Source organism: Thamnophis sirtalis, unplaced genomic scaffold (genome assembly GCF_051295495.1).
Source record: "Thamnophis sirtalis isolate CommonGarterSnake01/CBP01778 unplaced genomic scaffold, rThaSir2_p1.2 scaffold_13, whole genome shotgun sequence".
In the NCBI taxonomy this organism is placed as follows: Eukaryota; Metazoa; Chordata; class Lepidosauria; order Squamata; family Natricidae; genus Thamnophis; species Thamnophis sirtalis.
In genome coordinates this window covers 40037913-40065647 of record NW_028261393.1, presented here as the reverse complement: position 1 = coordinate 40065647, position 27735 = coordinate 40037913, and the positions used below count along the sequence as shown (strand labels likewise).

General features: G+C 44.8%; 1 protein-coding gene across 1 annotated transcript in view; it reads left to right on the top strand.

Moving 5' to 3' along the window:
• The first annotated feature begins 19499 nt into the window (after positions 1-19499).
• Positions 19500-27735, top strand: part of TMEM164 (transmembrane protein 164) — a 45481-nt gene continuing 37245 nt past the window's right edge. The window contains exons 1-2 of the mRNA XM_014065897.2: positions 19500-19720; positions 20252-20790. Of these exons, the coding sequence (XP_013921372.1) occupies positions 20347-20790 (444 nt within the window). The 5' untranslated portion in view covers positions 19500-19720; positions 20252-20346. The remainder of the gene's footprint in view (positions 19721-20251; positions 20791-27735) is intronic.

Here is a 27735-nt window from a genome sequence, read left to right as displayed (position 1 = left end):
AGTTGGCCACTGTCAGTTGGCTGTGGTGAGTTGTCCATGCCACATTGCCCTGTGGCAAGTTGTCCCATGGCAGGTTGGTTGTAATGGGTTAGCCATGGTGAATTGCCATAGATCCCTCCCAAGCCCAGAGGGTCAGAAGATGGTGGAGAGTAGGTTGAGTCCTGATTATTTTAACACCACCTGCTTAGTAGTTATTCCAAGAAAACACTCTTCCGGCTTGTAGCAACAGGCTTGTTCCATGTCTCATAACATATGACTTTGAAACACTTTGATGTGCTTTGCAGAACCAGGCTTAATGCTGGCAACCCTGACTGAACTATTAGGTTTTTCCCATCCTTTTCCCAGGAAGCCCGTGGGAATTTCAGATCCAGAAAGATGGGCATCTGCTGGCCAATCAACCACACATTGTAGTAGCAGCCAAGGGGCAGAAGACAGCGGTGGTGGAGATAGATCTAGCAGTACCAAATGACAGCAACCGCAAGAAGGAGGAATATGAGAAGCTGGAAGAGTACCAGCAGGAGGAACTAAAGATGATGTGGAAAATCTAAAATAAATGTAATAAAATAAAGGCCAAAGGGTTCCAGTGGTGGTAGCAGAGGTGGGTTGCTCCTGGTTCAGCCCAGTTTGGCAAAACCGGTAGTGCAATTCAGTGCTGGGTCGCAGAACCGGCAGCGACCCAGGCCTGCCACGCCCCCGAACTGGTTCCCTTGCTGCCACTTGGGTGCCGCCATTTTGAATTTTAGTGACTGCATAGGTTCGCTGTAAATTGTTCTGCGCATGTGCACAGAACTATTTATATTGAACAGCACATGCACGCATAGTGTGCATGCATCTGGCACATGTGTGCACAAAAGCATGTGTGCACACGTTGCACAAGGGTTGCGAACTAGCAGTAATGCAAGCAGCAACCTACTCCTGGGAGGTAGGAGCAGTGTGAAATTCATTTTTTTTTACTACTGGTTCTGTGGGGATAGCTTGGTGGGCATAGCAGGGGAAGGATACTGCAAAATCCCCATTTCCTCCCCACTCCAGGGGAAGGATAACACAAAATCCCCATTCCCTCCCCACTCCAGGGGAAGGATCCTGCAAACTCCCCATTCCCTCCCCACTCCAGGGGAAGGATACCACAAAATCCCCATTCCCTCCCCACTCCAGGGGAAGGATCCTGCAAACTCCCCATTCCCTCCCCACTCCAGGGGAAGGATACTGCAAACTCCCCATTTCCTCCCCACTCCAGTGGGAAGGATATTGCAAAATCCCCATTTCCTCCCCACTCCAGGGGAAGGATACTGCAAAATACCAGGGCTTACTGCTTGCAACCCACCACTGTAATTAACCCAATCGGGCTTTAATATTTAAACGCATCGGCAGCCAGTCCCTACCATTTCCTGGGGGGAGGGGGGAACATGCCCCATGCATCCCAGATGCACCTGCCATCCACTTCTGCAAACCCTAACTACCGCACTCCTTCTCTTAGTGGCATCCACAAAAAAGCAGTAGACCCAGCAACACTAGGGCTGGCAAAAGTGTGCCAGAAACAAAGACCAGCCCTCTCTGGATCAGCTGATCTGTGGGCCGCGGGCCGAGTTTAAGGGGCCTCCTCAAGAGTGGGTTCCGGCAGTCACTACTGCCGGTTCGTTCGTGGGCACTTCACATGTGTGCTTGGTGTGCCATGCGCAGAAGCAAAAAACAACCAGTTGGGGGGCGTGGCAGGCCAGGATTGCTGCTTGTTCCAGCGACCCAGGCCGCTAAACCACTACTGGTTTGGCCAAACTGGGCTGAACCAGTAGGAATCCATCACTGGGCCTCCTGCACCTCAAAAATAATAAGACTTCCCCAAAAATAAGGCCAAGTGCTTATTCGGGGGAGGTCCAAAGAAAATAAGACCCTGTCTTATTTTGGGGAAAACATGGTATTAGCTGCCTTGAAGAATCATCTGGTGCTTTTTTTTTAAAGGACAGAAATGAAATAAAGAAATAAAATATCTGCAGGGAACTTTTAATGGAGGAATTTATTAGGCTATCATCTGGGGAACATTTCTCTAAGGACCTTCTGAGCAGTGCTAAAAATAGGAGCCAAAGTTTAGGGATATTTTCCTACAAAAGGAAAAGTACAGGCCAGTTTTGAAATTCCAATAACTGCAGTCAGGACATTGCTAATGGGGTTTTCGGGATTTAAAAAAAACCCTGACAGATTAATACGCAGAATATGACTAATATTATCAGCTACTGAAGCCGCTGGAGTCATTGCAAGTGAATGAGTATTATTTTGGGATTTGACCCTGATATTTGCAGAAGACCTGGAGCCAAAAATAACACTCAGATTGAAAGGTTTCACATTTTTACAGTGGTTGGGCTCACCCAGTTATTGAATTATCTCCTTTTCTGCTATCTTAAAAAAACTTGAAATGAACCGCATCACTCCCAAAGTTCAAACTGCACACGCTGAAAAATGTTGTCACTGATCTGGGAACCGAGCTCAAATATATGCTAAACTAGCTGAATATCCGTGTTCTGCTATGAAACGATGTGATCGGGCTTGATAAAGTGACACAGCTTGAAAATTAATGAGTAGTTACGACTGGCCTCTTCTCTCCTCTTCTCTCCCTCAGGCTTGCCCCACAGAAACCTCTCCTCTCCCCTTCTCTCTCTCAGGCTTGCCCCTCAGAAGCCTCTTCTCTCCCCTTCTCTCCCTCAGGCTTGCCCCACAGAAACCTCTCCTCTCCCTCAGGCTTGCCCTACAGAAGCCTCTCCTCTCCTCTTCTCTCCCTCAGGCTTGCCCCACAGAAACCTCTCCTCTCCCTCAGGCTTGCCCTACAGAAGCCTCTCCTCTCCTCTCCCCTTCTTTCCCTCAGGCTTGCCCCACAGAAACCTCTCCTCTCCCCCTTCTCTCCCTTAGGCTGGCCCCATTGATCCTCTCCTATCCCCTTCTCTCTCTCCGGCTTGCCCCACAGAAGCTTCTTCTCTCCCTCAGGCTTGCCCTACAGAAGCCTCTCCTCTCCTCTCCCCTTCTTTCTCTCAGGCTTGCCCCACAGAAACCTCTCCTCTCCCCCTTCTCTCCCTTAGGCTGGCCCCATTGATCCTCTCCTATCCCCTTCTCTCCCTCAGGCTTGCTCCACAGAGGCCTCTCCTATTTTCAGGTGGGGTGGGGGAGTAGAATGTCTAAACTTCCAGCACACAGGCCAGATGAGTCACACGCTGGCCACGCCCATGTCCAAGTGGTAGTTGAAACAGAGTTTTTTTCAAGTGGGGAGGGAGGGTAGGATGTCTAACGCCTTAGCATCAGAGCATGTTAATAATAATATAAGTAATGGTAATGATCTAATGGTCATTTCAAAAAATCCTTTCTTTGCCGGGCACCTAGAACCCAAGAAGAACATACGTGCCAATTTTCAAGTTTGTAGGCTTTACAGTTCTGGAGATTTTATGATGATGCGTAAATGGTATTTCACTTTTATATATATTTAGATGAGCTAATGATGAGATTCAGACAAGGCAAACCACAGTACTTAAAAACATATCCACTCTACTGATTGATTGTTTTCCAAGTTGGAACTTTACTCTACCAGTGAAAAGATGAATCAAAACTTCAAATAGATTTGGAGAGTCCACTGTATTTCTTGTATTTTGGAAAAAGTATGTTATTGATCCTATTCCAGGGTTTAATTCCCTCCCCTCCCATTCCAGTAAGCTGGAATGGTAAAATATTTGTGTGTGTGTGTGTGTGTGTGTGTGTGTGTGTGTGTGTGTATGTGTAAATTCAGTCAAGGCACTTGTTGCAACGGTATGTTCAAAGCCCTAAAACTAGAATGATTTTGGTAACTAAAAGTCTCTAAGTTAAATTCAGAATAACACTATAAGAGAGTTGGAAGGGACCTTGGAGGTCTTCTAGTCCAAGCCCTCTGCTCAAGCAGGAGACCCACTGTACCAGTGATGGTGAAACTTTGTTGGCTCACATGCCAAAGTGGGGGGAACGCAGGGGTCGTGCATGGGTGTGCCACAACCCTAATGCTATGCGCACGATCACAGTGCGCATGCGGGCAGGACCAGCATTCCCCCCACCATTTTGGTGTGCTTTTTCACCCTCCCCAGGCTCCAGAGGCTTTATAGGATCCCGGGGAGGGTGAAAACAGCCTCCTTTGCCGCCCCTGGAGGCGCTCCTCAGGAGTTCAGGAGCTTCCCTGAAATCTCTGGAGTTCAGGAATGGATTTCCGGTTTGCTCGTAGCACCATTTTTAGCCCTCCAGAACCTTCAGGGACCCTCAGGAGGCTTCTCTGAAGGCTCCGGAGGGGAAAAAAACGACCCTACGAGCAAACCAGAAGTCACTTCCAGGTTGTTTGTAGGGTCGTTTTTTGCCCTCCGGAAAGCCTCCTGAGGGCAAAAAATGGCCTTAAAAGGAGGCCAAAATTAGCTGGCCAGCGTGCATATACGCACTGGCCAACTGACAGGGCAAGCCTCACGTGCCCTGACAAATGGCTCCGCATACCACATAGGTTCGCCATGACGGCTCTATACCACTCCAGACAAATAATTTTCCAATCTCCCCAGTGATGGAGCATTCACAACGTCTGAAGGCAAGCAGTTCCACTGGTTGATTATTCTTAATGGCAGGAAATTTCTCCTTAGTTCCAGATTACTTCTCTCCTTGAATTAGTTTCCATCTATTACTTCTTCCAAGCTTTCAGGTGCTTTGGAAAATAGGTTGACCCCCTCTTCCTTGTGACAGCCCCTTAGATATTGGAACATTGTTATCCTATCTCCCCTGGTCCTTCTCTTCCTTAAACTAGACATACCCTGCAACCTATGTTTTAGCCTCCAGTCCCCTAATAATTGTTGTTACTCTTCTCTGTACTCTTTCCATTGTCTCAACCTCTTTTTTATATTGCGGTGATCAAAATCAGATGCAGTCTGCATTATTCCAAGTGTGCTCTTACCAAGGCTTTAAAAAGCGATAGTATCACTTCTCGTGATCTTGATTCTATCCCTCAGTTAATGCAGCCTAGGATTGCATTGGCTTTTTTGGCAGCTGCAGCACAGTGCTGGCTCATATTTAATAGCAATAGCAATAGCAGTTAGACTTATATATCGCTTCATAGGGCTTTCACCCTCTCTAAGCGGTTTACAGAGTCAGCATATTGCCCCCACAGTCTGGGTCCTCATTTTACCCATCTCGGGGGGATGGAAGGCTGAGTCAACCTTGAGCCGGTGAGATTTGAACCGCCGAACTGCAGCTTAGCAGTCAGCTGAAGTGGCTGCAGTACTGCATTCTAACCACTGCACCACCTTGACTCTTTTTAAGGGATTGTCCAATAGGACTCCAAGATCCCTCCTGCACTTATTGCTAGTGATCAGTGGTGGGATTCAATTTTTTTTACTACCGGTTCTGTGGGCGTGGCAGGGGAAGGATACTGCAACATCCCTATTTCCTCCTGATCAGCTGGGATTCGGGACTCCAAGATCCCTCTCATAGTTACTACTGTTCAACCAAGATTCGTTCTAGTCTATACCTCTACAATTGGTTTTTCTTGCCTAAGTGTTATAAAACCATACTTTTAACTACATTGAAATTCACTTTTTCCCCTCGATTTTCAATCCCTGGTGGCTTTGTACAAGGTAGATATATCAAGATAGATATATACATGTACGCTCTGACACAACCATTTGTTTAGTGAGTGAGTGTACCCTGTTTTCCCCCAAAACAAGATCTCTCCGGATAATAAGCCCAATTGGGCTTTTGAGCGCATGCCCTCCACCAAAAGCCCTCCACCAAAAATAAGCCCTCCCAGAAAATACTGCAATACAGCAGCAGCGATGAGGTGACTACACTATCTGCCTCCTGCACCTCAAAAATAATAAGACCCCCCCCAAAATAAGGCCAAGCGCTTATTTCGGGGTGTCAAAAGAAAATAGCACCCTGTCTTATTTTAGGGAAATGTGGTAATTAGAACAGCACTGCAAAAGAACAAATTTCTGTAAAAGTTCAGAGTTTAACCTTCCAAAGTGTGAAATTACTGGTCTAAAAAAAGATTTAGGAAGTGTGTAAGACGATTTGGATAAAGAAATGGTTTATCCTAATTACTAAAATCCTGGCTGCAAATGAATGATTGTTTCATAATGCCCTTTTAAAAAGTGTTCTTCTTAAAGTCAGGTTTAAAGGTTTTAGTATGAGAAAGCCAGACTGAGCATCTTAGCTGGAGCGGGGGAATGTTAAGCAGCTATCAGCCAACAAATATTGTGAATCCCAAGGTGTTTGGCAAAGTGTTTGGCATCAAGCAAGCCTGGCAACTAAATGTAGGTGATTTAGCTCTATTGTGTTCCCCGTAGTTACTACCTGTGGTTGTGAGAATTGGACCTTGAAAAAGCAACACAAGAAGAAAATCGACTCGTTTGAGCTGTGGTGTTGGAGAAGGCTCCTGCATATTTCTCAGTGGTGGGTTTCAGCCGGTATGGCCTGGTATGGCCGTATCTGTAGTAGTCAGGAGCAGTTGCCACCTTAGCAGTACGGTGGCTGGTTTGGCCCACCTGCATTCCATACCTGTTTTTGAAGCAACCGGGCCAATTGTGCACGCGAACAAGCATGAGGCACCTGCGTGACCTCCGGTGAGCAGCTAGGTGTCACAGGGTCGGTAGAGTGCATATACGTGTGCAGCACATGTCTGGTGCGTGCACAGCACATGTCTAGCACCTGCACGAACAGACCACGAGCAGTGTACCGGTAGCGACGGTAAGAGCAACCCACCACTGATATTCCTTGAACACAAAGTGACCAAGAAGCAAGTTTAGGTAGCCCTCAACATACAATAGTTCATTTAGTGACCATTCTAAGTTACGACAACACTGAAAAAGTGACTTTTGGTCATTTTTTACACTCACAACCATTGCAGCATCCCCATGTCACAGGATTTACATTTGGCTACTTGACAACTGGTTCATATTTACGATGGTTCCATAGTTATGACCTTTGCAGCATTGTCATGATCATATGATCAAAATTCAAGTGCTTGGCAACTGCTCCATACTTATGACCATTGCTATGTCCCAAGGTCATGTGATCTCCTTTTGCAACCTTCCAATGAACAAAGTTACTGGGGAAGCCAGATGCACATAACAACTGTGTGACTAACTTCACAAATACAATGTTTCACTTAACCACTGTGGCAAGAAAGGTCGTAAAATGAGGCAAAACTCACTGAACAAATGTCTTGATTAGCAACATAAATTTTGGGCTCAATTGTGGTCATAACTCGAGGACTACCTGTACTGGAATGCACAACACCAGAAATGCCACTAGATGGCAAAATCTCAAACCTGTGTCTGACTTATTTTGGCCATGTCGTGCGAGGGAATTCATTGGAGAAAGACAAAGAAAGTTTTTTGTTTTTTATTACATATTTAAAATTCTTTTGTAAACAAAGTGTTGTCTGGTTTCCCCCCTTTAACATCCTCACATAAACATAATTCATTTTACATTACCGTATTTTTTGGAGTATAAAACGCACCTTTTTTCCTCAAAAAAGAGGCTGAAAATCTGGGTGCGTCTTATATATCGAATACAGCATTTTTTCCTTCCCGAAGTCTTGCCGCTTCACCAAAATAGCTATGCATACCCTTATGGAGGCTTTCAGAAAGCTCCTGGGGGCTGGGGAAGGCAGAAATGCCCCCCAGCCACCAGCAGCACTCTATAAGCCTCCATAAGGCTATGCATGCAATTTTTTTGTCAACAAGCGGGCCTGTTTTTGCAAAAAAACAGACCATTTTTTGCTCATTTTTGACCCCACCCTCTCAGGAGCACTCTGCAGGCACCCCCAAGGCTATTCATGCCTTTTTGGGGGGGGAAACAGGCCCGTTTTTATGAAAAATGGGCCGTTTTGGGGAGGTTTGCAGAGTGCAAAAACTTTTTTTCCTTTCTGAAAGCTCTTTAACTGATTGATGAGAATTACATTAAGTGCTTTGCCAGCAGAAACACCTACCTATCGACTATATTTCCCTCTCTCTTTATCCCTACCTACCTACACACACACACTTTCCCTAACTACTGTATTTCTCTCTCTCTCTCTCTCTATTCCTCTACCTACCTACCAGTGGTGGGTTTCAAAAATTGTTTGAACCTACTCTGTGGGTGTGGCCTCCTTTGTGGGAGTGGCTTGCCGGCCATGTGACTGGATATGAAGATGCCGACGACACTTGTCAGAACCACCTTAAATTACCTCACACACAGCACTGGCATGCATAAGAATATGATGTAAACTTGTTTTTTAAAAGGCATCTTTGGTTTGCGTTAAAACAACTTCAACACACGCAATGTTCTGATTGCACCACAAACGCAGTAGTCATCCTTACCTTTCACAGAGGCACTGAGTTTTATAAATATGAGCATGATAGTGTAGAATAATCATATCCAAGGACCAATTTTGGAACCTCTTCTGTAGGTGTGGCCTGCTTTCCGGGTCCACTGGTGGAACCTCTTCTAACCGGTTCGGTAGATTTGACGAACCGGTTCTACCGAATAGGTGCGAACTGGTAGGAACCCACCTCTGCTACCTACCTACCTACCTACCCTCTCTCCCTACCTATCTACCTACTGTATTTCTCTCTCTCCCCCTTTATTTACCTATCTACCTAACCACTCTCTCTCTCCCCCTTTCTACTGTATTTCTCTCTCTCTATTTTTCTCTCTCTATCCCTCTACCTATCAACCTACCTACTCTCTCTCTGCCTATCTATCTACTGTATTTCTCTCTCTCTCTTTCCATTTCTTTCTCTCTATCCCTCTACCGACCGACACACACTCTCTCTCTATTTCTCTCTCTCACTATCCCTTTACCTAGCTACCTACTCTCTTTCCCTCCCTCCCTCCCTCCCTCCCTCCCTCCCTCCCTCCCTCCCTCCGGTATTTCTCTCTTTCTTTCCCTCTCTGAAATGACATATTTCATTTTATTCTACTAACTCATTGTTGTTGTTGTTCTTCTTCTTCATTAGCGTATTTTTCAGAGTATAAGATGCACCTTTTCCCTCCCTAAAAAGGGCAAAAATTTTGGTGTGTCTTATACACTCAATGTAGCCCCACCCACCCACTGGCCCGAACCCTTTGGCCTCTGCCTCCCAGCAATTTACCTCTTTGCAGCAAATGGGGGCTTGCAGCGGCTTCAATAAGCTATAGCAATCTCTGCAACCTGAAACAGCTGATGATATGGAGAAACTGAAAGTGAAACTTGCTGTTTGTTCCAGTGGCAAATTGCTGGGAGGCAGATTTTTTTTCTTGTGCTAATCAGGCTGTTTGCTGCAATGAGGTAAGTCAACAACTATAAATGCCTATAGAATGTTTAAATTAGTAGACTTATTTTTTAAAGACTGCTTTATTCTTCTTCTAAATAACTTAACAAAATGAAGAAGCTTTTTGAAATGAATGCTTGATCTGGAGAGGTCCAGTGCTATTGTTTTAACAAGTGATATTCTTTTAAATAGCAGAGAATAACTATACTTCCAGAAAGCACATCAATTTTAACTGCATCTGTACAAGTATAGTCTGAAATATAACACTACAAACAGTGTATGTTGTCTGTACCGTTCGTTGCAAGGGGGCAAATTGCCGGGAGTTTTTTCTATCACTTTTATATAGATTGTTTGGATAACCCTCCTACTGGAGAAAGCAATTGTGTTGAGAAGGGTTTATGGTAAAAGGAAACCCTTTCACCAAAGGACATGTGGCTGGAAACCATGAAAACTGACACCAGCTAGAGTATCGGGAAACTCAAAGAAGCAGTGGCAAGGCTGGAAGATGTGGAGAGACCTCGCCAAGAGTCGGATGTGACTGAGTGGATAATATCATTATTCTTACTTAGCAGGAGAGCCAGGTGAATGGGAATGTTTTAGCTGAGCAGTGGGCAAAATTTTCAGGATATTGGAAATGCTAGTTTGAGACAACTTAAACAGCTTAAATTTAAATTTAAAACAGAAGGGATGTGGTGGTTCAGTGACTAAGTCGCTGAACTTGTTGATCAGAAGGTCAGCAGTTCAGCAGTTCGAATCCCTAGTGCAGCATAACGGGGTGAGCTCCTGTTACTTGTCCCAGCTTCTGCCAACCTAGCAGTTTGAAAGCACATAAAAATTGCAAATGGAAAAATAGGAACCACCTTTGGTGGGAAGGTAACAATGTTCCGTGCTCCTTTGGCATTTAGTCATGCTGGCCACATGATCACGGAGAAGTCTTCGGACAGCGCTGGCTCTTTGGCTTAGAAACGGAGATGAGCGCTGCCCCTTAGAGTCAGGAACGACTAGCACACATGTGCAGGGAAATCTTTACCTAAACAGCATAGAAAAGAAGGAGGAGGGAAGGAGGGAGGGAGGGAGGGAGGGAGGGAGGGCGGGCGGGAGGAAAGATAGAGAGAAGGAAGGGCAATATTGATTCTTCTGATTGTTTCAAATGCTAACTTTCAGTCTGAATAGCACTCTCTTTGTGTCTGTGAGCATTGTGGTACTGCCTCTATTTTGCTGATGTTTAAAAAGTTTCCTTCTCCTCTCCTTTAGCCAGAAGAGTTAAAGAATTATGAGCTTCTTACACTGAAGTGAAAAAGAAGGCACAAATATTCTCCTAGAGCAACCCACCACCAGGGGGAGCCATGCCCTTCAAAATATCATGAAGGCAGGTGGCATTAAAATACAGCTGGAATGAACAGATTTATGGAAAAATCTTTACATATTAAAGATGTTTATGTAATGTTGAACTATAGACTAAAGCTAAGGCTAAGAGAATCACATTGACAAATTGGGGAAATGATATTATTCTACATGTTAGACAACGATTATCAGCAATACAGGGAATTCTTGACTTATTACTGGCCACTTAATGACTGTTTGAAATTATTGCAGACCTCCCTGGAGCTACTTGTGACCAGTTTTCAAAATTATGACAGCTACACACACACACACACACACACACACACACACACACACACACACACCTACCTCACAGTCACAAATAAAACTCAAACCTAGATCTTACCATTATGCACCAAAGTACAGATAGTCCTTGAATTATGACCACAAATGACCCCCAAATTTATGTTGTTAAGTGAGACATTCATTAAGTGAGCTTTGCCCTATTTTACAACCTTTTTTGTTATGTGAAACCCTGCAGTTATTAAGTTAGTAACATGGTTCTTAAGTGAGTCTAACAATCTTAACAATTAAGTTGTCAGAGAAAAAGTGATAGAGATTGTTGTCAGAACCTAGGGTGTAAGTGACCAGGTCATGCTGGAATTCAATATAATGCAAACACAAGCAATATAAAATAATCCAACCAGTCTCTTAAACTTTAAAAGAGCTGATTTTAACAAACTCAGAGAGAGCCTAGGAAAGATTCCATGGATGAAAATCCTAAAGGGGAAAACAACTCAAGAAGTGTAGGATCCTCTGAAAAATGTGATCATAAAAGCCCAGTCCAACACAATACCATTGAAAAAGAAAAACAAGAAATTCAAGACGAAACTAGCATGGCTGAACAAAGATCTCTCTGACAGACTGAAAGACAAAAAGGACAAGTCCAAAAAATGGAAAGAGATGCCCCTAACTATGGCTGATTATCGCAAATAGCCAGAACAAGCAAAGATGAATCAGGAAAACAAAGGCTCAGAATGAACAAAGACTTGCAACAAAAGTCAAAGATAATAAAAAAAAGTTTCTTTCAACATATTAATAACAAGAAAAAAGTCAAGGAAACAGTAGGGTCACTAAAGAGAGAAGATGGCAAGGAAGTAACACACATTAGGAGAAAGCAGAGCTGCTTAACTTGTTCTTTGCATCAGTCTTCACGCAAAAAAAAAAAGAGCCCAATGTACCAAAAAGCTACTGTAAAAGACAAACTAGAAATAAAAATTAAAATAAACACGAACATGGTGAGAAAACACTTATATACCCTTGACAAATATAAACCTCTGGGACCTGACAGATTACATTCCAAAGTTCTGAAGGAGCTGGCAGATATTATCTCAGAACGATTGTATCATATCTTTCAAAAATCCTGGAGCACGGGGGAAGTGCCTGAGGATTGGAAAAGGGCTGATGTGGTTCCCATCTCCAAGAAAGGGTGGGGGGAACCCACCAGACCCAGGAAACTACACACCAATTAGTCTAACATCAATACCTGGGAAGATCCTGGAAAAGCTAATAAAAAAAACAAATCTGTGAACAACTAGGAGCAAGTAAAATAACTAGTAGCCAGTTTTTTTTTTTAAAAAAAAACCCAGATCATGCCAAACCAACCTTATTTCATTCTTTGATAAAGTGACTAAATTGCTAGATCAGTGAAATTCTGTGGATATAGTATATTTAGCCTTCAGCAAGGTATTTGACAAAGTAGACTGCAACCTACTTCTTGGTAAGCTAGAAAAATGTGGACTAGACAACATCACCACCAGATGGATTTGTAGCTGGCTGACAACCCATACTCAACGAGTACTCCTTGATGGTATTACATCCACATGGAGAGAAATCAGCAGTGGGGTACCCCAAGGCTCCGTCTTAGGCCCAGTACTCGTCAATATCTTCATAATTGACTTAGATGAGGGAATAGAAGGGGAACTCATCAAATTTGCAGATGATACTAAACTGGCAGGAATAGCCAACGGCCCAGAAGACAAACTCAGGATCCAAAAAGATCTTGACAAACTTGAACTCTAAAGAAAATAAGAGTGAGGAGCGACATGATAGCAGTATTCCAGTATTTGAGGGACTGCCACAAAGAAGAGATCAAATTATTCTCCAAAGCATCCGAGGGCAGCACAAGAAACAAACTAAAGAGAGAAGCAACCTGGAATTAAGGAGAAACTTCCTAACAGTGAGGACAATTAACCAGTGGAACAGCCTGCCTCCAGAAAACGTGGGCGCTCCATCCCTGGAAGTTTTTTTTAAAAAAAAGACTAGACAGTCACTTATCTGAAATGGTATAGATTCTCCTGCATGAGCTAGAAGACCTTCAAGGTCCCCTTCCCTTCTATTCTACTTACTCTGTTCTACTCTACTTTACTCCACTCCACTCTATTTTATTCTACTCTATTCTACTTATTCTATTCTATTCTACTCTATTTTATTGTACTCTACTCCATTCTACTCTACTCTATTCTACTTATTCTATTCTATTCTACTCTACTCTATTTTATTCTACTCTATTCTACTTATTCTATTCTACTCTACTTTATTCTACTCTACTCCGTTCTACTCTACTCCATTCTACTTATTCTATTCTATTCTGTTCTATTCTACTCTATTTTATTCTACTCTATTCTACTTATTCTATTCTATTCTACTCTATTTTATTGTACTCTACTCCATTTACTCTATTCTACTTATTCTATTCTATTCTACTCTACTCTATTTTATTCTACTCTATTCTACTTATTCTATTCTACTCTACTTTATTCTACTCTACTCCATTCTACTTATTCTATTCTATTCTACTCTATTTTATTTTATTCTATTCTATTCTGTTCTATTCTATTCTACTCTACTCTATTTTATTCTACTCTACTCTATTCTACTTATTCTATTCTATTGACTCTGGCTTCCCCACTGACTCTGCTTATCAGAAGGTTGCAAAAAGGGATCATGTGATTCTGGGACACTGCAACCGTCATAAATACATGCCATGCCAGTTGCCCAGTGTCCACATTTTGAGCACATGACCATAGGGATGCTGCAATGGTCATAAGTGTAAAAAATGGTCGTAAGTCCTTTTTATCAGTGCCTTTGTAACTTTGGTCACTAAATGAACTGTTGTAAGTCAGGGACAACCTGTACAGTTGTACCTGTCACATTTGCCAGGGCATTTTACAGTCCATTCTGTAGAATTGCAAACACTTTTTCCTTTCTTCAGAAGAGAGAAGCCCAACCATGTGCCAGAATTGATCCTTGTGTAAATAAGAGAAATATATTATAAATATTATGGGATGTGGTGGCTCAGGGGCTAAGATGCTGAGCTTGTCAACCAGAAAGGTCAGCAGTTCAAATCCCTAGCACCACATAACAGAGTGAGCTCCCGTTACCTGTCCCAGCTTCTGCCAACCTAGCAATTTGAAAGCATGTAAAAAATGCAAATAGTAAAATAGGGACCACCTTTGGTGGGAAGGTAACAGCGTTCCATGCACCAGTGGTGGGTTGCAGGTGGTATGCCCCGGTACGGGCATACTGGAGCAAGCCTGGAGCACCGGATACCGTTCCAGTACCAGATGGAACGGGATCCGAAACCCACCATTTCCATGCACCTTTGGTGTTTAGTCATGGTGACATCTTGGGACAGTGCTGGCTCTTCAGTTTTGAAACAGAGATGAGCACCGCCCCCGAGAGTTGGGAACGAGTAGCACATATGTGCGAGGGAAACCTTTACCTTTATCCTTATTATAAGTAGGGTACAGCTAGTTCATTAAAAAAGAGTCGACCGGCTTGGATTCTTTAATTCACCAATAGCACAGTAAGACAACCATCTGAGATTTAAGACCAAGAGTAAGAACAGAATTTAGCAGCATCACAGCTGTAAGGTCAAAAGCGTGGAAAAGGCACATGAACTCTCGGCCAGCAGAGGTGGTCATCAATTTAAGGGTTGCTCCAGTGTTTTCAAGGCCAGCCACTGTGCGAAACGGCTTCTCAGAAATTAACTGATCAATGTATTCCGTTTTAAAACTCAAGAGAGATCCAGAATGAGAGTTTGTTATTAATGCTCAACTCTCTCACTGTGTAGGAGTGGGTAGGTGTAGCTACTAAATCAGTACCTATTTCTTCCTTCTAAAAAAAGAATTACACTCCAGAGGGTGATAATTTATATCTGGCTCAATCTGCTGATTTATGTAAATAGATGCAAAGCCAAAACAGAGGCGGGAAGGAAGTGTGATACCAAGTCAGCAAGTGAGAAATCTTTCTGTTTCGGCTTCTTTGCTTCCTTCTCTGCTTTATCCCCACTCAATTTTATTTTATGTGCATTTGGCTGAACATAACTGCAAAGTGAAGCATGGGGGCAGTGCTCATCTCCATTTCAAAGCCAAAGAGCCAGCGCTATCCGAAGACATCTCTGTGGTCATGTGGCCGGCATGACTCAACACCAAAGGCACATGGAACGCTGTAACCTTCCCACCAAAGGTGATTCCTATTTCTCTACTTGCATTATTACATGCTTTCGAACTGCTAGGTTAGCAGAAGCTGGGACAAGTAATGGGAGCTCACTTTGTTATGTGGTGCTAGGGATTCGAACTGCTGGTCTTTCTGATCGATAAGCTCAGCGTCTTAGCCACTGAGCCACCAAGTCCCTCTATTCAAACAAGTGGCTCTCCCCCAAATAGTTCCGAAGTACTCAAGTGCAAACATTTTCACTTGTTATTTAACTTGCAGTTCTTGAGAATTCACTCTTGGGGACCTTCAAAGATTAGAGCATCAGGAAAGATGTCAGTTATCTTGGCTCTTAATGTATTTGTGATAAAGTTGATAATATAGTTCAGTGTTTCTCAACCTTGGCAACTTGAAGATGTCCGGACTTCAACTCCCAGGTTGAGAAACACTGATATAGTTATTTTGTCGTTAGCTCAAATGGCTCTCTAGATTTGGTTATCTTTGTGGAGATGAAGGTAGCTTAATTTTGTGGTCTGGGGTTGGGAAACATTGGAGAGGAGAATTTATTATAGGCTATTGTAGAAGGAATGGGAATAAATTGAAAATCTGCTACCCTTTGATCCGAAGCTGCAAAGATGCTTCAGAGGCCTCACAGCCTGTTGAAATGTTCTTAAAGCCTGCAATATTAGCACAATACTGGGAAAGAGATACATGACCAATGAGATTGACCAATGAGGTACTAGGAAGGAAGAGAAGGATAATAGTAAAAATAAAATAGCAAGAGTGACTTATGGCCATTTTTCACACTTACGACCATTGCAGCATCCCCGTGGTCATGCAATCAAAATTCTGACACTTGGCAACTGATTCATGACGATTGCAGTGTCCTAGGCTAATGGTGATGATCCCTTTTGCGACCATCTGACAAGCAAACTCAACGGGGAAGCCAAATTCAGTTAACAACTGTGTTACTGACTTAACATCTGCAAAGATTCCCTTGACACCTGTGGCAAGAAAGGTGGCAAAATGGGGCAAAACTCACTTAACAACTGACTCACTTAGCAACAGAAATTTGCAACGTCACTTTTACTATTTTACTTTTACTATTAATCTTCTCTTCCTTCCTAGTGTCTATCTCTTCCAACTTATGCCTATAACCATGTTGCTTGTATCTTTACAATTTATATTGTTTATTTGTTTCCTAGTACAATTTGATTGCTTATTAGTATCTTATGACTATCTCTAAGTGTTGCATCTTATGATTCTTGAAGAATGTATTCTATTTTATTTTTCTTCATGTAGACTGAGAGCATCTGCACCAAAGACAAATTCCTTGATTGTGTCCAATCCCACTTGGCCAATAAAGAATTCTATTCTATTCTCAGTTCCTTTGTAACTTTGAACGGTCAATAAATGAACAGTTGTAAGTCAAAGACTACTTGTACAGTGGAAGGTTAGAAAGACTAAATATCTAACTTAGAGGTGGGGTTTTGCCGATTTGGCCCGGATTGGGTGAACTGGTAGTGGTGGTGGTGGGAGGCTGAGCCCACCCACCCAGACGCTTTTGTGCATGTGCAGAAGTGTTGGGTGCGAGCGCATGAGCAAACTAGTAGTAAAAAAAAATGGAAACCCACCACTGATCTAACTACTGAGCAAAAATGGGTGGGGTGACAAAATCCAAGCGAAGCGGTCTTAAGAAGTGGAGAAGCCCTTGCATTTTTAGTAGCTTATTATCCTCAATCGTTCCAATGAGTGGATGAAGCAAACGACAAATAAAAAGGCACAAAATGTTCTCTAACTGGCAACGGATTGTTTCTACAAGTTCTTCTGTGTTGACATAAAGGAGTTTTCAGACCTTCAGTGAAGGATTTTCTGCTCGTTGGCATGAAAGAAAGCAATGCAGCTTGGTAATGATTTTGCAGCAAAGGTCAGAGGGCATTTCAATTAGTCAGCAATCACCGCATTGTTAAGCAGCCAATTCCTATGGGTGAAAAATCTGTCTGTCCATCCATCCATCATCTTCTTCAAGGAAGTGTGAGAGCTGCCTGGACATGCTCCTGTAATTTCCTAGGCAAGATTTCCAATGTGGCTTGCCCCGGTCTTCTTCCTACGGCTGAGAGTCACGGGTGGAAACACCCAACTGGCTTTGTGCCTAAAGCGGAACTAGAACTCACAGTCTCCCAGTTTCTAACCTGGTGCCTTAAACAGTAGACCAGGAGTGTCCAACCTTGGGAACTTTTAAGACCTGTGGACCGAGACCCAAATTTCCCAGGAACTGCCACTCCTGCATTAGATTAAACTGGTGGTCTCCATTCCTCCATCAGCTTTGGGCGCTGAACTTAATTCTGATGAAGAATGAAATCTGACTTAATTAGAATGAGATGAGTAAATTCATCTTCTCAAATTGGACCAATTCTGACCAGCTTTTTCATCCAATATCTTTAACCTTAAATGGTCTAGTGTGGACCTTTCCTAAGAGGACTGTAAGGGGGTGTGCATGAGCGCACCAGCGTGCCTACCATCCCTGTTCTACTGTCCCCATTTATTCGTACCCATTTCCTGTGTTCATGTCCATGTTTATATTTATACGTTATCTTGTACATGTTTGACAAACTAAAGAAACAAAGAAATTTAAGAAAAGGGATCCTCTTTCAGAGCAATCTCCGAGCTAAGCTCATGTCCAAAGTCCCCCATTATGGCCTCTGACTGGGATGAAGGACCTGTTGCCTTGCATATAATGCTAAATGACTACTCCACCTAACCCCAGCCAGGGATGTTTAATGCACCCTGGAGAGGGAAAAGAGGGCTCAGCTACCACAGGAAGGTATTGCCTATGCGCTCAGCTGTGTTCAGCTCTTGCTGAAGTCAATCCCTGCAGGCAGAAAACTTGCAGCTCAGCTGGAGTAAACCAAAGTTACTTCCTCCACACCTTGTAGGTTTCCTGGGCGACGGCACCACCGTTTTCCCGCCTCCGATGGCCCAGGGTCCCTGCGTGCAGAAAGCGGGCACCAGCAAGGCGAGGAGAAGCCTCGGGCGCCACGCCTGCTGCATTTCATACAAAACCTTTGCTAGACCAATTCTCGAATACAGCTCGTCTGTCTGGAATCTGCACTGCATATCGGACATTAATACAATTGAGCGAGTCGGGAGGTATTTCACGAGAAGAGTCCTCCACTCCTCTGCTCGCAACAGAATACCCTACACCTGAGATGGTGAACATATGGCACGTGTGCCACAGTGGGTGGCACGCAGAACCCTCTGCAGGCAAGAGAGCCATCGCCACATCTGTGGGTGAAATGAGGACCCAGACTGTGGGGGTGATATGCTGACTTTGTAAACCGCTTAGAGAGGGCTGAAAGCCCTATGAAGCGGTATATAAGTCTAACTGCTATTGCTATTGCTATCTCAGCTCCCACTGGCCAGTTGATTTTCATGTCTGTGCAGTGCATCGGGGTGGCGGCATAGCCTCTCCCTGCAGCCTGTTTTTGCTCCCAGGAGGCTGCAGGGAGGCCTACTAGGCCCAAAATGTGTGGGGGAGTGGGGAGGTGCCGGGGTGGTGGTGGTTGTGAGCACATGTGCAGGGAATTGGGCTCATGGTATGTGTGTGTCACACTCACATTGCATTATGGGTACGGGTGTACTTTCGGCACCCAACGACAAAAAAGATTAGCCATTACTGCCCTACACCACCAGGCTTGATATTTTGGGCCTGGACAACTTAGAACTATGCTGCCTGTGGTGGGACTTAAGCGTAATACACAAAATTATCTGCTATAATATCCTACCAGTCAACAACTACTTCAACTTCAACGACAACAATACACAAGCACACAATAGATACAAACTGAATGTAAACCACAGCAAACTCAATTGCAGAAAATAAGACTCCAGCAACAGACTGGTCAACGCCTGGAATGTGTTACCTGACTCTGTGGTTTCCTCCCCAAACCCTCAAAACTTTAACTTTAAACGGTCTCCTGCCGATCTCACACCATTCCTAAGAGGCTGCAGGTTGCCTACCGTCCCTGTCTTAATATTCCTCTTAATTCGTATCCACTTCGTGTCTTCAAAATCATGTTTGCACTTGCATCTGTTGGCTTAAACACGCTTAAAAGAAACGGAATCGAAATGAAATGTCCACGTGCAGCGGAGGCCCCACTTCCCCCTCCTCTCCCTTTCCGTCCCCGAGGAACCCGACGGGCGAGTCTGGCTCCGCCGCTGCCAGCAGCCCCAAGCCGGGCTACGCGGGGGCGAAAGCGCCATCCCTGCCCGGCTGCCTTTCCCCGAGCTGCCAGCTTGCCCCGCGCGTTGAAGGTGGGGCGAGTGGGCACAGCCAGCCCCGCTCCCCTCGGGAGCAGCCGCGCAAGTGCGGCCGCCTCCAGCCCTCCCAAAGAGCCGCCTTCCGAGAAGGCGGAGCGGGCCGCCCCGGCGCAGCCAATCTCCGGAGCCCCGGCCGCTGCTCCGACCGAACCCAGCGCGTCGGCGGGGGATGCTGCTCGGCTGGCGGGGCCAAGGCAGGGCGCGGGCGGCGCGGCCACATTGTTGCGTCCCTGCTGAGTTCCGGGCGGCGGCGGGCTAGTCCCCGCCGCGGCTGCAGCTCGACGGGGCTGGGAAGGCAGAGCGCGGCGGTGGGTTCCCGATTCCCGATTCCCGCTTGGCTGGGGGGGCGGCGAGGCCAGAGGAAGCGCGCGCGGGGGGGAGGGAGGGAGGGCGAGCCTGGGCACGGGAGGGGAGGGGGTTCCCTCCCTCACCCTCTTCCCCCCCTCCAGAGAGGGAGAGTTGGGGAAGACCTTCCTTGTCCCGTCCCTGCCGCAGATATGACACAGGTGGTTTTTCCCTCTGCTCCTTCTCCCCCGCCCTCCCCAAGTGTCCTCCCTCGCAGGGGCGTCGTGCAAAGGCAGACTCCGCCCCAGTCACTTCATCAGCCAGCAAGCGCCAGAGAGTTTGGACAGCTGCTTCTGTGAGCTGGCTGGCTGGGGGTGAGCCCGCCTTAGTGGGGTTCTTGTGGTGCTTGCATGGCCTGGGATTTGGGGGGGGGAGCGAGGGGAGGGGTCATCCAGGCGGTTACAAACTGGCCAAAGTGGTGTTAGCCAGATGTGGGGCAGGAGATCAAGGAAGGCTCATTAGCTAAATTGTGTTTTTGCTTCTTTCCTTACCAGGTTCTGCTCTTGGGGTCTTCTCAGTGCCCTCTCTGCCTCTCCTGGGTCCCCAAAGGGGCCAGGCAGTCTGTGGAGGAAGGCATCCTGACTGTTTGATGGTTCGCCCCCTGAACGGTGTCCTGGCTTTGAGCTTCTCTAACTCGCCCCTGCTGCCTCCCAGCTCGGGAGGGACCATGAGCCGCTACAGCTTCTCCAACCTGATGGACTGGATGTATGGCGGGGTGGACCCCAGCTTCGAAGGCAACGGGGGCCACGAGTGCGCTGCCTTCCTCCCTTGGGAGCAGCGTCTGCTGGAGAGCCTGGTCTTCACCGCGGTGGGAGTGCTGGAGATCCTGGTCTCTTTGCGGAAGATCAGGAGGTCCATGACCCAGGAAGCTGCTGAGCTCTTGGCTCAGTCCCGAGTCAAGGAGGAAAGTTGGGGCAAAAACCTTTTGCTGGTGACCTTCTGCCTGACCTTTGGACTTGAAGTGGGATTCAAATTTGCCACCAGGACGGTCATCTACTTGTTGAACCCGTGCCACGTGGTTACGATGATGCAGGTAATGAACTGTCTTCCTCCAGATAGTTGGAACTACCAGTAGAACAGTGGTCTCCAACCTTGGCCACTTTAAGACCTGTGGACTTCAACTCCCAGAGTTCCTCAGCCAGCAAAGCTGGGAGTTGAAGTCCACAGGTCTTAAAGTGGCCAAGGTTGGAGACCACTGCAGTAGAAGATAATATTTGTAGCTCAGGGTTAAACTGGAGGGATCCTTTTTTTTTGTAAATGTTTTTTTCCCCCCTTTTAAAACAAAATTTCATCATTCATTAATCAGTGTGTTGTCTGAGTACAAAATTTTTTTGGGGTCCTCATAGTTATAGCTTACCACCAAATTCTTTATATTCTTATTTTTACGTCACAGCTTAACATATCTCCTGTTATAACATTTTTCTTCCTAAATTATTTAATTTTATGCATTTTATCCATATTCATCTTTTAACCGATGATAAAATAACCCCTATATATTATAATCATTGGATTCTTCCTTTCCTTTAATTGCTAATGTTAATCTGCTCGTTTCTGCACAATCTAATATTTTCTTAATCACATTTTCATCTTTTGGGAGTTCTTCAGCTTTCCAATCTTTTTGCAAACTGGGGAGGGGGGATTTCTTGATGCTCTCCGAGCTTGGTGGTTTTCTTGCAGATGTTTCCTATCCAGCTGGGTTACGCGAACCTCTGCAAGAAAACCGGCAAACTCACAGAGCACCAAAGGAGCCCAAGGTTTGTACTACAACTACCATCAGCCACAGCTATCTAGGCAACCTCAGGATGGTCAAGGCTGCTTGAAAGAGGGAAAAGGCCTTTTGTATCCATAGAGGCGGCTGTTTTTCTTTTAGCCAATAGTTCTTTTTTTGCATTCCCTTCTTTTTATCCGTGCCAAATTTTGCTTTGCAACTGTGTCTCTCCTTAGCAGAGGTGAGACTGGCTGAAAGAACAAACCCAGCATTCAAATACTTGAAAGAATCCAAATCTCTTTTCTGGTCTCTTAAAAGACCACAAGGTTGGTGCCAATGGAGTCTGCTGGGGAGGCTCTTTCAGGACCAATCTGTGGGCTGGCTTCTCTCCCCCTCTTCCCCAGTCAAATGAGGAACCTAGGAATGTGAGTTGAATGCTACCAGCTGTTTTTGTGTTGGTGGGGAGTAGTTTTAAGCAGAGGCTGGACAGACACTTGTTTGAAATGGATCTCCTGCTTGAGTATGGGGTTGGAGTAGAACAGGGTCCGCAGAAAAATTATTTGCATTTTTTATATTGCACTAAATCAGGGGTCCTCAAATTATGGCCCCTGGGCCGGATATGTGTTGCTGCAGAGACTCTCCCCCTTTGGGGTCTTTTTGTGTGGGGAGGGGGGGAAGGGGGGAAGAAATTCTGACTTGGGGTCTGCTTCAGCCTCCTGATGGGGGGCTTTTGGGCAAAGGCTGGAGGGAAGCTCCGCTGGTGGTGAAGAGCCAGAGGGCCTCGTTCCAGTGGGACTGCATCATAGCCTGGAACTGGCTGATCATCTCAGCCAGCTGAGGCTCCAGGTGCTGATACCTGGCCTTGCACTCCCACAGGTCTTCCCTCTGCTTGGAAAGCCTATGCTGGTAGGTGAGGGGAGGGGGTGCTCCCTAGAAGGAAGCAGAATGTAGGGAGTGGGTCAGGGTGAAACACCAGCTGTAATTTTAATTTCCATTCAGACTTCAAATTAATTTTAAATCCCGTTAACATAATTACTGGCCTGATGTTTAATTATTTCTCCATTTTGCCGGGTGAAAATGACAGTGTGGGTGGCGGTTGTAAGCAGCCTTTTGGAGACCCTCAAGAGATGCTAAGATTAGTTTCAGAAGAGGTGGAATACCCAGAGCTGCTTTTTCAAAAGGCAACTGGACTTTTGGTTTTCTTTGAAGAGGTTTTGCTTCTCATCCAAGAAGCTTCTTCGGTTCTGAAGAAGGAACTCTGAAGAAGCTTCTTGAATGAGGAGCGAAAGGTCTTCAAAGAAAAAACAAAGTCCAGTTGCCTTTTGAAAAAACAGCTTTGGGACAATCATGACCTGGAAGATTGAAAATCATGGGAAGCAGAATAGTGCTCCATTGCTCTGGGGAAGGAGAGCTGGCAGATGTCTATGGAGATTCTCAGTCATCCAGGTCATGGTTGTCCCCAAAACAAAGGCAACTTCCTTTCTTGATTTTTTTTCTTGGAAAACGTTTCGCTTCACATCAAGAAGCTTCTTCAGTTCAGCAGGTGGACTTGCTTGTTTTTATCCAGTTTTCCTAGCTTTTCTTTCAGTAAGGTAGCCACTGGACGTTTACACTTTGACCAGCTGCAAGTTCAGTCACCTTTCTGTTTTCCAGTGGGGAATGTATAAAATCCAGAGCGTACACGTTTGGCAAAATAATTTCCACTGGTCCAATCTTCAGTGTAGTTATTTGTCAGCTTTCAATCATTGCTACCAGGTGCACAAAACCAAACAGAACTCAAAAGGGAGATCTGTGGAAAAGGACACAAAGTTAAACAAGCTTTGAGTTTGTTTTAGTCTTAACTTGGTGATAGTGGAACTGTCCATGATTAGGACTGGGCTGGGAAGAAAGTGTTGTGACCGAGGCTTCCCAAGAGCATGAAGCAAACTCCTGCTCCCAACAAAAAACCCCCTTTTTAAAATCTACTGTGAATTCTGCTCATTCACATCCAGTAAAATCTTTCAAGGGAGGATTTACAGTCACATACCTTCTCTGGCTTGGAGAGCTGCCAGGCTGATATGTGCAAAACCTGGCAAGGAATCTCAAAGAGTCATGAACCAATTGAACAAACTAATTGTCTCCTGCAAACTCCACTCCCCCTTCACTGCTCTTTTATTTCCTCTGGGAGTGGCCATTCATGGTCCACCTGTGGCCTTCCTCCCAAGTCGACCCCTGTTCTTTAGCTGCTCCCTTCATCTGACAACTCTGTGTATGTGCACCCTGGGAACCTGCTCCAGCTGTTCATCTGCCTCACTGATGTCTGACTCTGAAGGCATCTGATAACTGGCATATGGCTCTGGCCCCCTCTCTGCCCCTGACACAGAGCCCTTGTCAGAGCCTTCCCCAGACTCCAGGACTGGCCCATGTTCCTCACTGTCCGAATCTGCTGCCAGCTCTGCTGGCGGGCCACAACAGAAAGTGACACAAGGACAAAAAAAGGCAGGGAAATCAGGAAGATTAAATTCTGGGGTCTGGAGGCATTGAGACTGCAGTGAAATATAAGAAGGTTGGTCACCCCACACTGGATAGTGGCCTTCCAATCTCATTTTTGGGGTCACCAGAGCTACTCCCCACCACCCTTGCTGCAATTTGGTGAGTAAGTGTCCTCACCACTCTCCATAAGACTACTCACTTTAAATGGTGTGATGTTTTACTATTTTACTAGAAATCATGATTTTGCAGAGAGTGAGCCAAATTACATTACATTGCTCTGGACAATTGAGCAGCATAGATTACTTAGACCAGTGATGGCTAACCTTTTCTGGTCTGAACCCCAAAGATTCAATGCTTGCCCCCTGCCGTCTGCCCCCCGCGCAGCAGAGACCCAAAAAACAGCTGGCTGGCGGGAGCCACATGTGCATGCGCAGAGGAGCTGAGCTGGGGCAATGGCTTGCGTGCCCGCAGAGAGGGCTTTGAATGCCACCTGTGGCCTGCATGCCATAGGTTTGCCATCACAGACCTAGACAGTTTTTTCAATTATTTTGAATATTGTGATGTGTCTATTAATCCGAACTAAAAATAGATGCTCTTGAAAAAAGTTTATGAAAATTCTCCCTCCCTTCCCCCATTTCTGCCAAAGGAGCATTTATGGTGGAGACCAGTTATCCAACTTTGGTGATTTCTTGATGTGCAGATAGCAACTTCCGATAGTAATGGTTCTATGGGGGAATTCTGAGAGTCAAAGGTCAAACATCTGGATGTGGCCAAGCCTTAGCAACAAGGCAAGGGGATTGAGTTTTGAGACTACCGATCCCATAATTGCTTGGCATTGGTCCTGTTTAAGAATAGAATAGAATTCTTTATTGTCCAAGTGTGATTGGACACACAAGGAATTTGTCTTTGGTGCAGATGCTCTTAGTGGACATAAAAAGACAAGATACATTCATCAAGAATCCTAAGGTACAACACTTAATGATAGCCATAGGGTACAAATAATCATATTAGGGTGCAAGCAACAAAATTACAGTCATACAGTCATAACGTGGGAGGAGAAGACTGATGGGAGTTGAAATCCAACAGATTCAAGAGAGTCAAAGATGGTTCTGCCACTGGTGTAGATAATGCTACTAGCAAACTGGAAGCCCATTAATAAAGCTCATTGATGGGACCCTCAGATGTTGATGAATTCCAGGTGCCAGGAAGCTCATCTACAAAATTAAGACAATGGTGGGTTGTTACCATAATCCATAGTTAGTCACCCCCCTATAATTCTAGCACTTCATGGTTTTTCTTAAAATCTTTTATGAAGATAAGAATGTTTTTACGGCATGCATCCTTCATCCAGCACCATTACTGGACCTTCAGTGACTCTTTCCAAAGATAATTATTTCTAGCAATTTCATTGGGAGAATAACATTCTTTCTCATTGTTTTTTTAAATTTAAAACAAAGACATTTTTTGGGGGGAAAGGTTAAGATAATCCCTGAAAATAGACAATTAATGCTCCATTTAACCTTAATAAGAGACACTGAGCAGAATATATTGAGTTGTTTTCATGATACTAAAAAAGAAATGTAATTTTTTTGAGCTTAGTAACAAAATCTGTGCTACATTGTTATTTATAAATGTTTAAAAACAAGCAAAAAAAAGGGGGGGGGGAACCAGCCTTAAAAATAACATAGGTAAATGATTTAATTTGTTACTTCCCCTTTTTCACCCTCTAATCTGTTTTGCAGAACTTCCTGCTGATGTATATTTTAGAAACCAGACTTTAGGTGACTCTATTTACCTTACTGTGCAATACATAATAACAGCATAATGCTTTTGTTTTTCTTAATGTTTGCCACGAAGGCCCAAGCTCTTTGAAACAAATCAAATACATTTGCTAAAGCCAGAAAAAAAATACATTGTTAGTAATAACAAGAAACTGAATGCATGGTAAAAATCTACAGGTAGTCCTTATGGCCACAATTGAGCCTGAGACTTCTGTTGCTAAGGGAAACATTTGTTGAGTTTTGGTCCATTTTACAACCTTTCTTGCCTCAATTGTTAATTGAACCACTGCAGTTGTTAAATGAGTCACATGGTTGTTAAGTGAATCTGGCTTCCCTTTGCTTGGCTATGGGGAGGCTGCAATGGTTGTAAGTGTGAAAAATGGTCGTAAGTCCCCTTTTTAGCACCATTGTAACTTCAAATAGTCCCTAAATGAAATGTTGTTAGATGAGGACTATTTGCACTACCAGCAAAGAAAATGAAAAGCAACATTGACCCTAACCAGAGACAATTTCAGCGGTCGCTTAAAAGTTATAGAAAGAACTCAGATTGACCTGGGGAGACTTGAAACTGACTAGCAGAGAGCTAAGTTTAGATATTGTGCAAGTAACAGATAGGATTATATGAACAAACAGTATGCATTTTTGTTGAATAGTGTTGCTTGGTGTTAACTAGAGTTTGTTGTCTGACTTCACTAAGCTGTCATGCTCGATGCTGTTCAACTGCCCTTAAATGTCATGTCATAGGGTTGATGGTGACCTCAGAGGTCATCTGGCAGAACCCCCTTCTTGATGCAGGATCATTGCATTGGCATCCTTCAGTCTCAAAAGACTATGGTGTTCTGGAAAGAGGTCAAAGCTGGAGTGTCCTCTCCAGAGCACGAGGCCTGGGTAGATTAATATGGGGGATAGACTGTTACCCAAGCAGCAGATCCCCCCTCTCCACGTGGCTGAAATAGTCCAATGGAACTGCACAGCCGATTGTTCCAGTTGCATCGCAGGAGTTACCAGAACGTGGTTGTACACAGTCACAAACTGCTTCTGGGACTCTATCTCTGGATTTTGCCTGGAGGTTGACTCCTGAAGCCTTTTCCAGTAGTGGATAGAGCCACAAGGCAGTGGAGGCTTGCAATCAGAGTTTCCCTTCTCCTAGAAGATGGCTCTGCCGCTTGATCTGCCGTTGGGGTGTAGAGCCCTCTTCTGCCTTCAAAATCCTTGACCGTCTTCTCCTGTAACCCTGGAAAGGGGCCCTTACAAGGTGCTCTCAGCCGCGCCAACTGGACCAAGGTTTTTTAAGAAGGTGTTACTCCTCCATCACTCACACTTAGTCCTCGCTTGTGACAGGCAGAGCCTAGCCAAGGTTTTTTAAGAAGGTGTTACTCCTCCATCACTCACACTTAGTCCTCGCTTGTGACAGGCAGAGCCTGGCTTCCCAAACGTTGGGCCCAGAATGGCGGGGTTAATGCAGGATCACTGCACAGCCATTTGAGTGTGATGGCTGTAAGCCTCCTGCTCCTGAACAGGAAGTTGGACTAGGAAGTCCCTTCCAACCTTCTGCTTCTATGTTCTACGATTCAATCTGCTATGTTCTTTCTAAACAGCTTCTGATGCTCGTGAGATAACCAAATCTCACCCTGAATCTTTTGTGTTTTCACCCTGAACTCTCAGAAGCTTCGGGCTTTCTTGTCATTCTTCATTTTTCTCCCTTGCAAAAACACGATTCCTCCGAGGTTGTGACGTTGCGTAACATTGTGCAAGCGGGCCCCATGTTTGAACAGGTTGCTGATTCCTAGCTTAGTGGGATGTGTTAACTTCCCCATGCAGCCACATTCTGTACGGCTGACCTTAAAATGGGTAAAATTTATATTTCACTGAACACATTTCTCACTTAGCAACATAAATTTTGGGCTCAGTTGTCATCATGAGTTGAGGACTACCTGTACTAATTGTTCATCCAGCCAGCCAGCCTGCCTTTGAAGAGCCTTGGCACACAAATATTTCCCTCACCGCTGTCAAACTA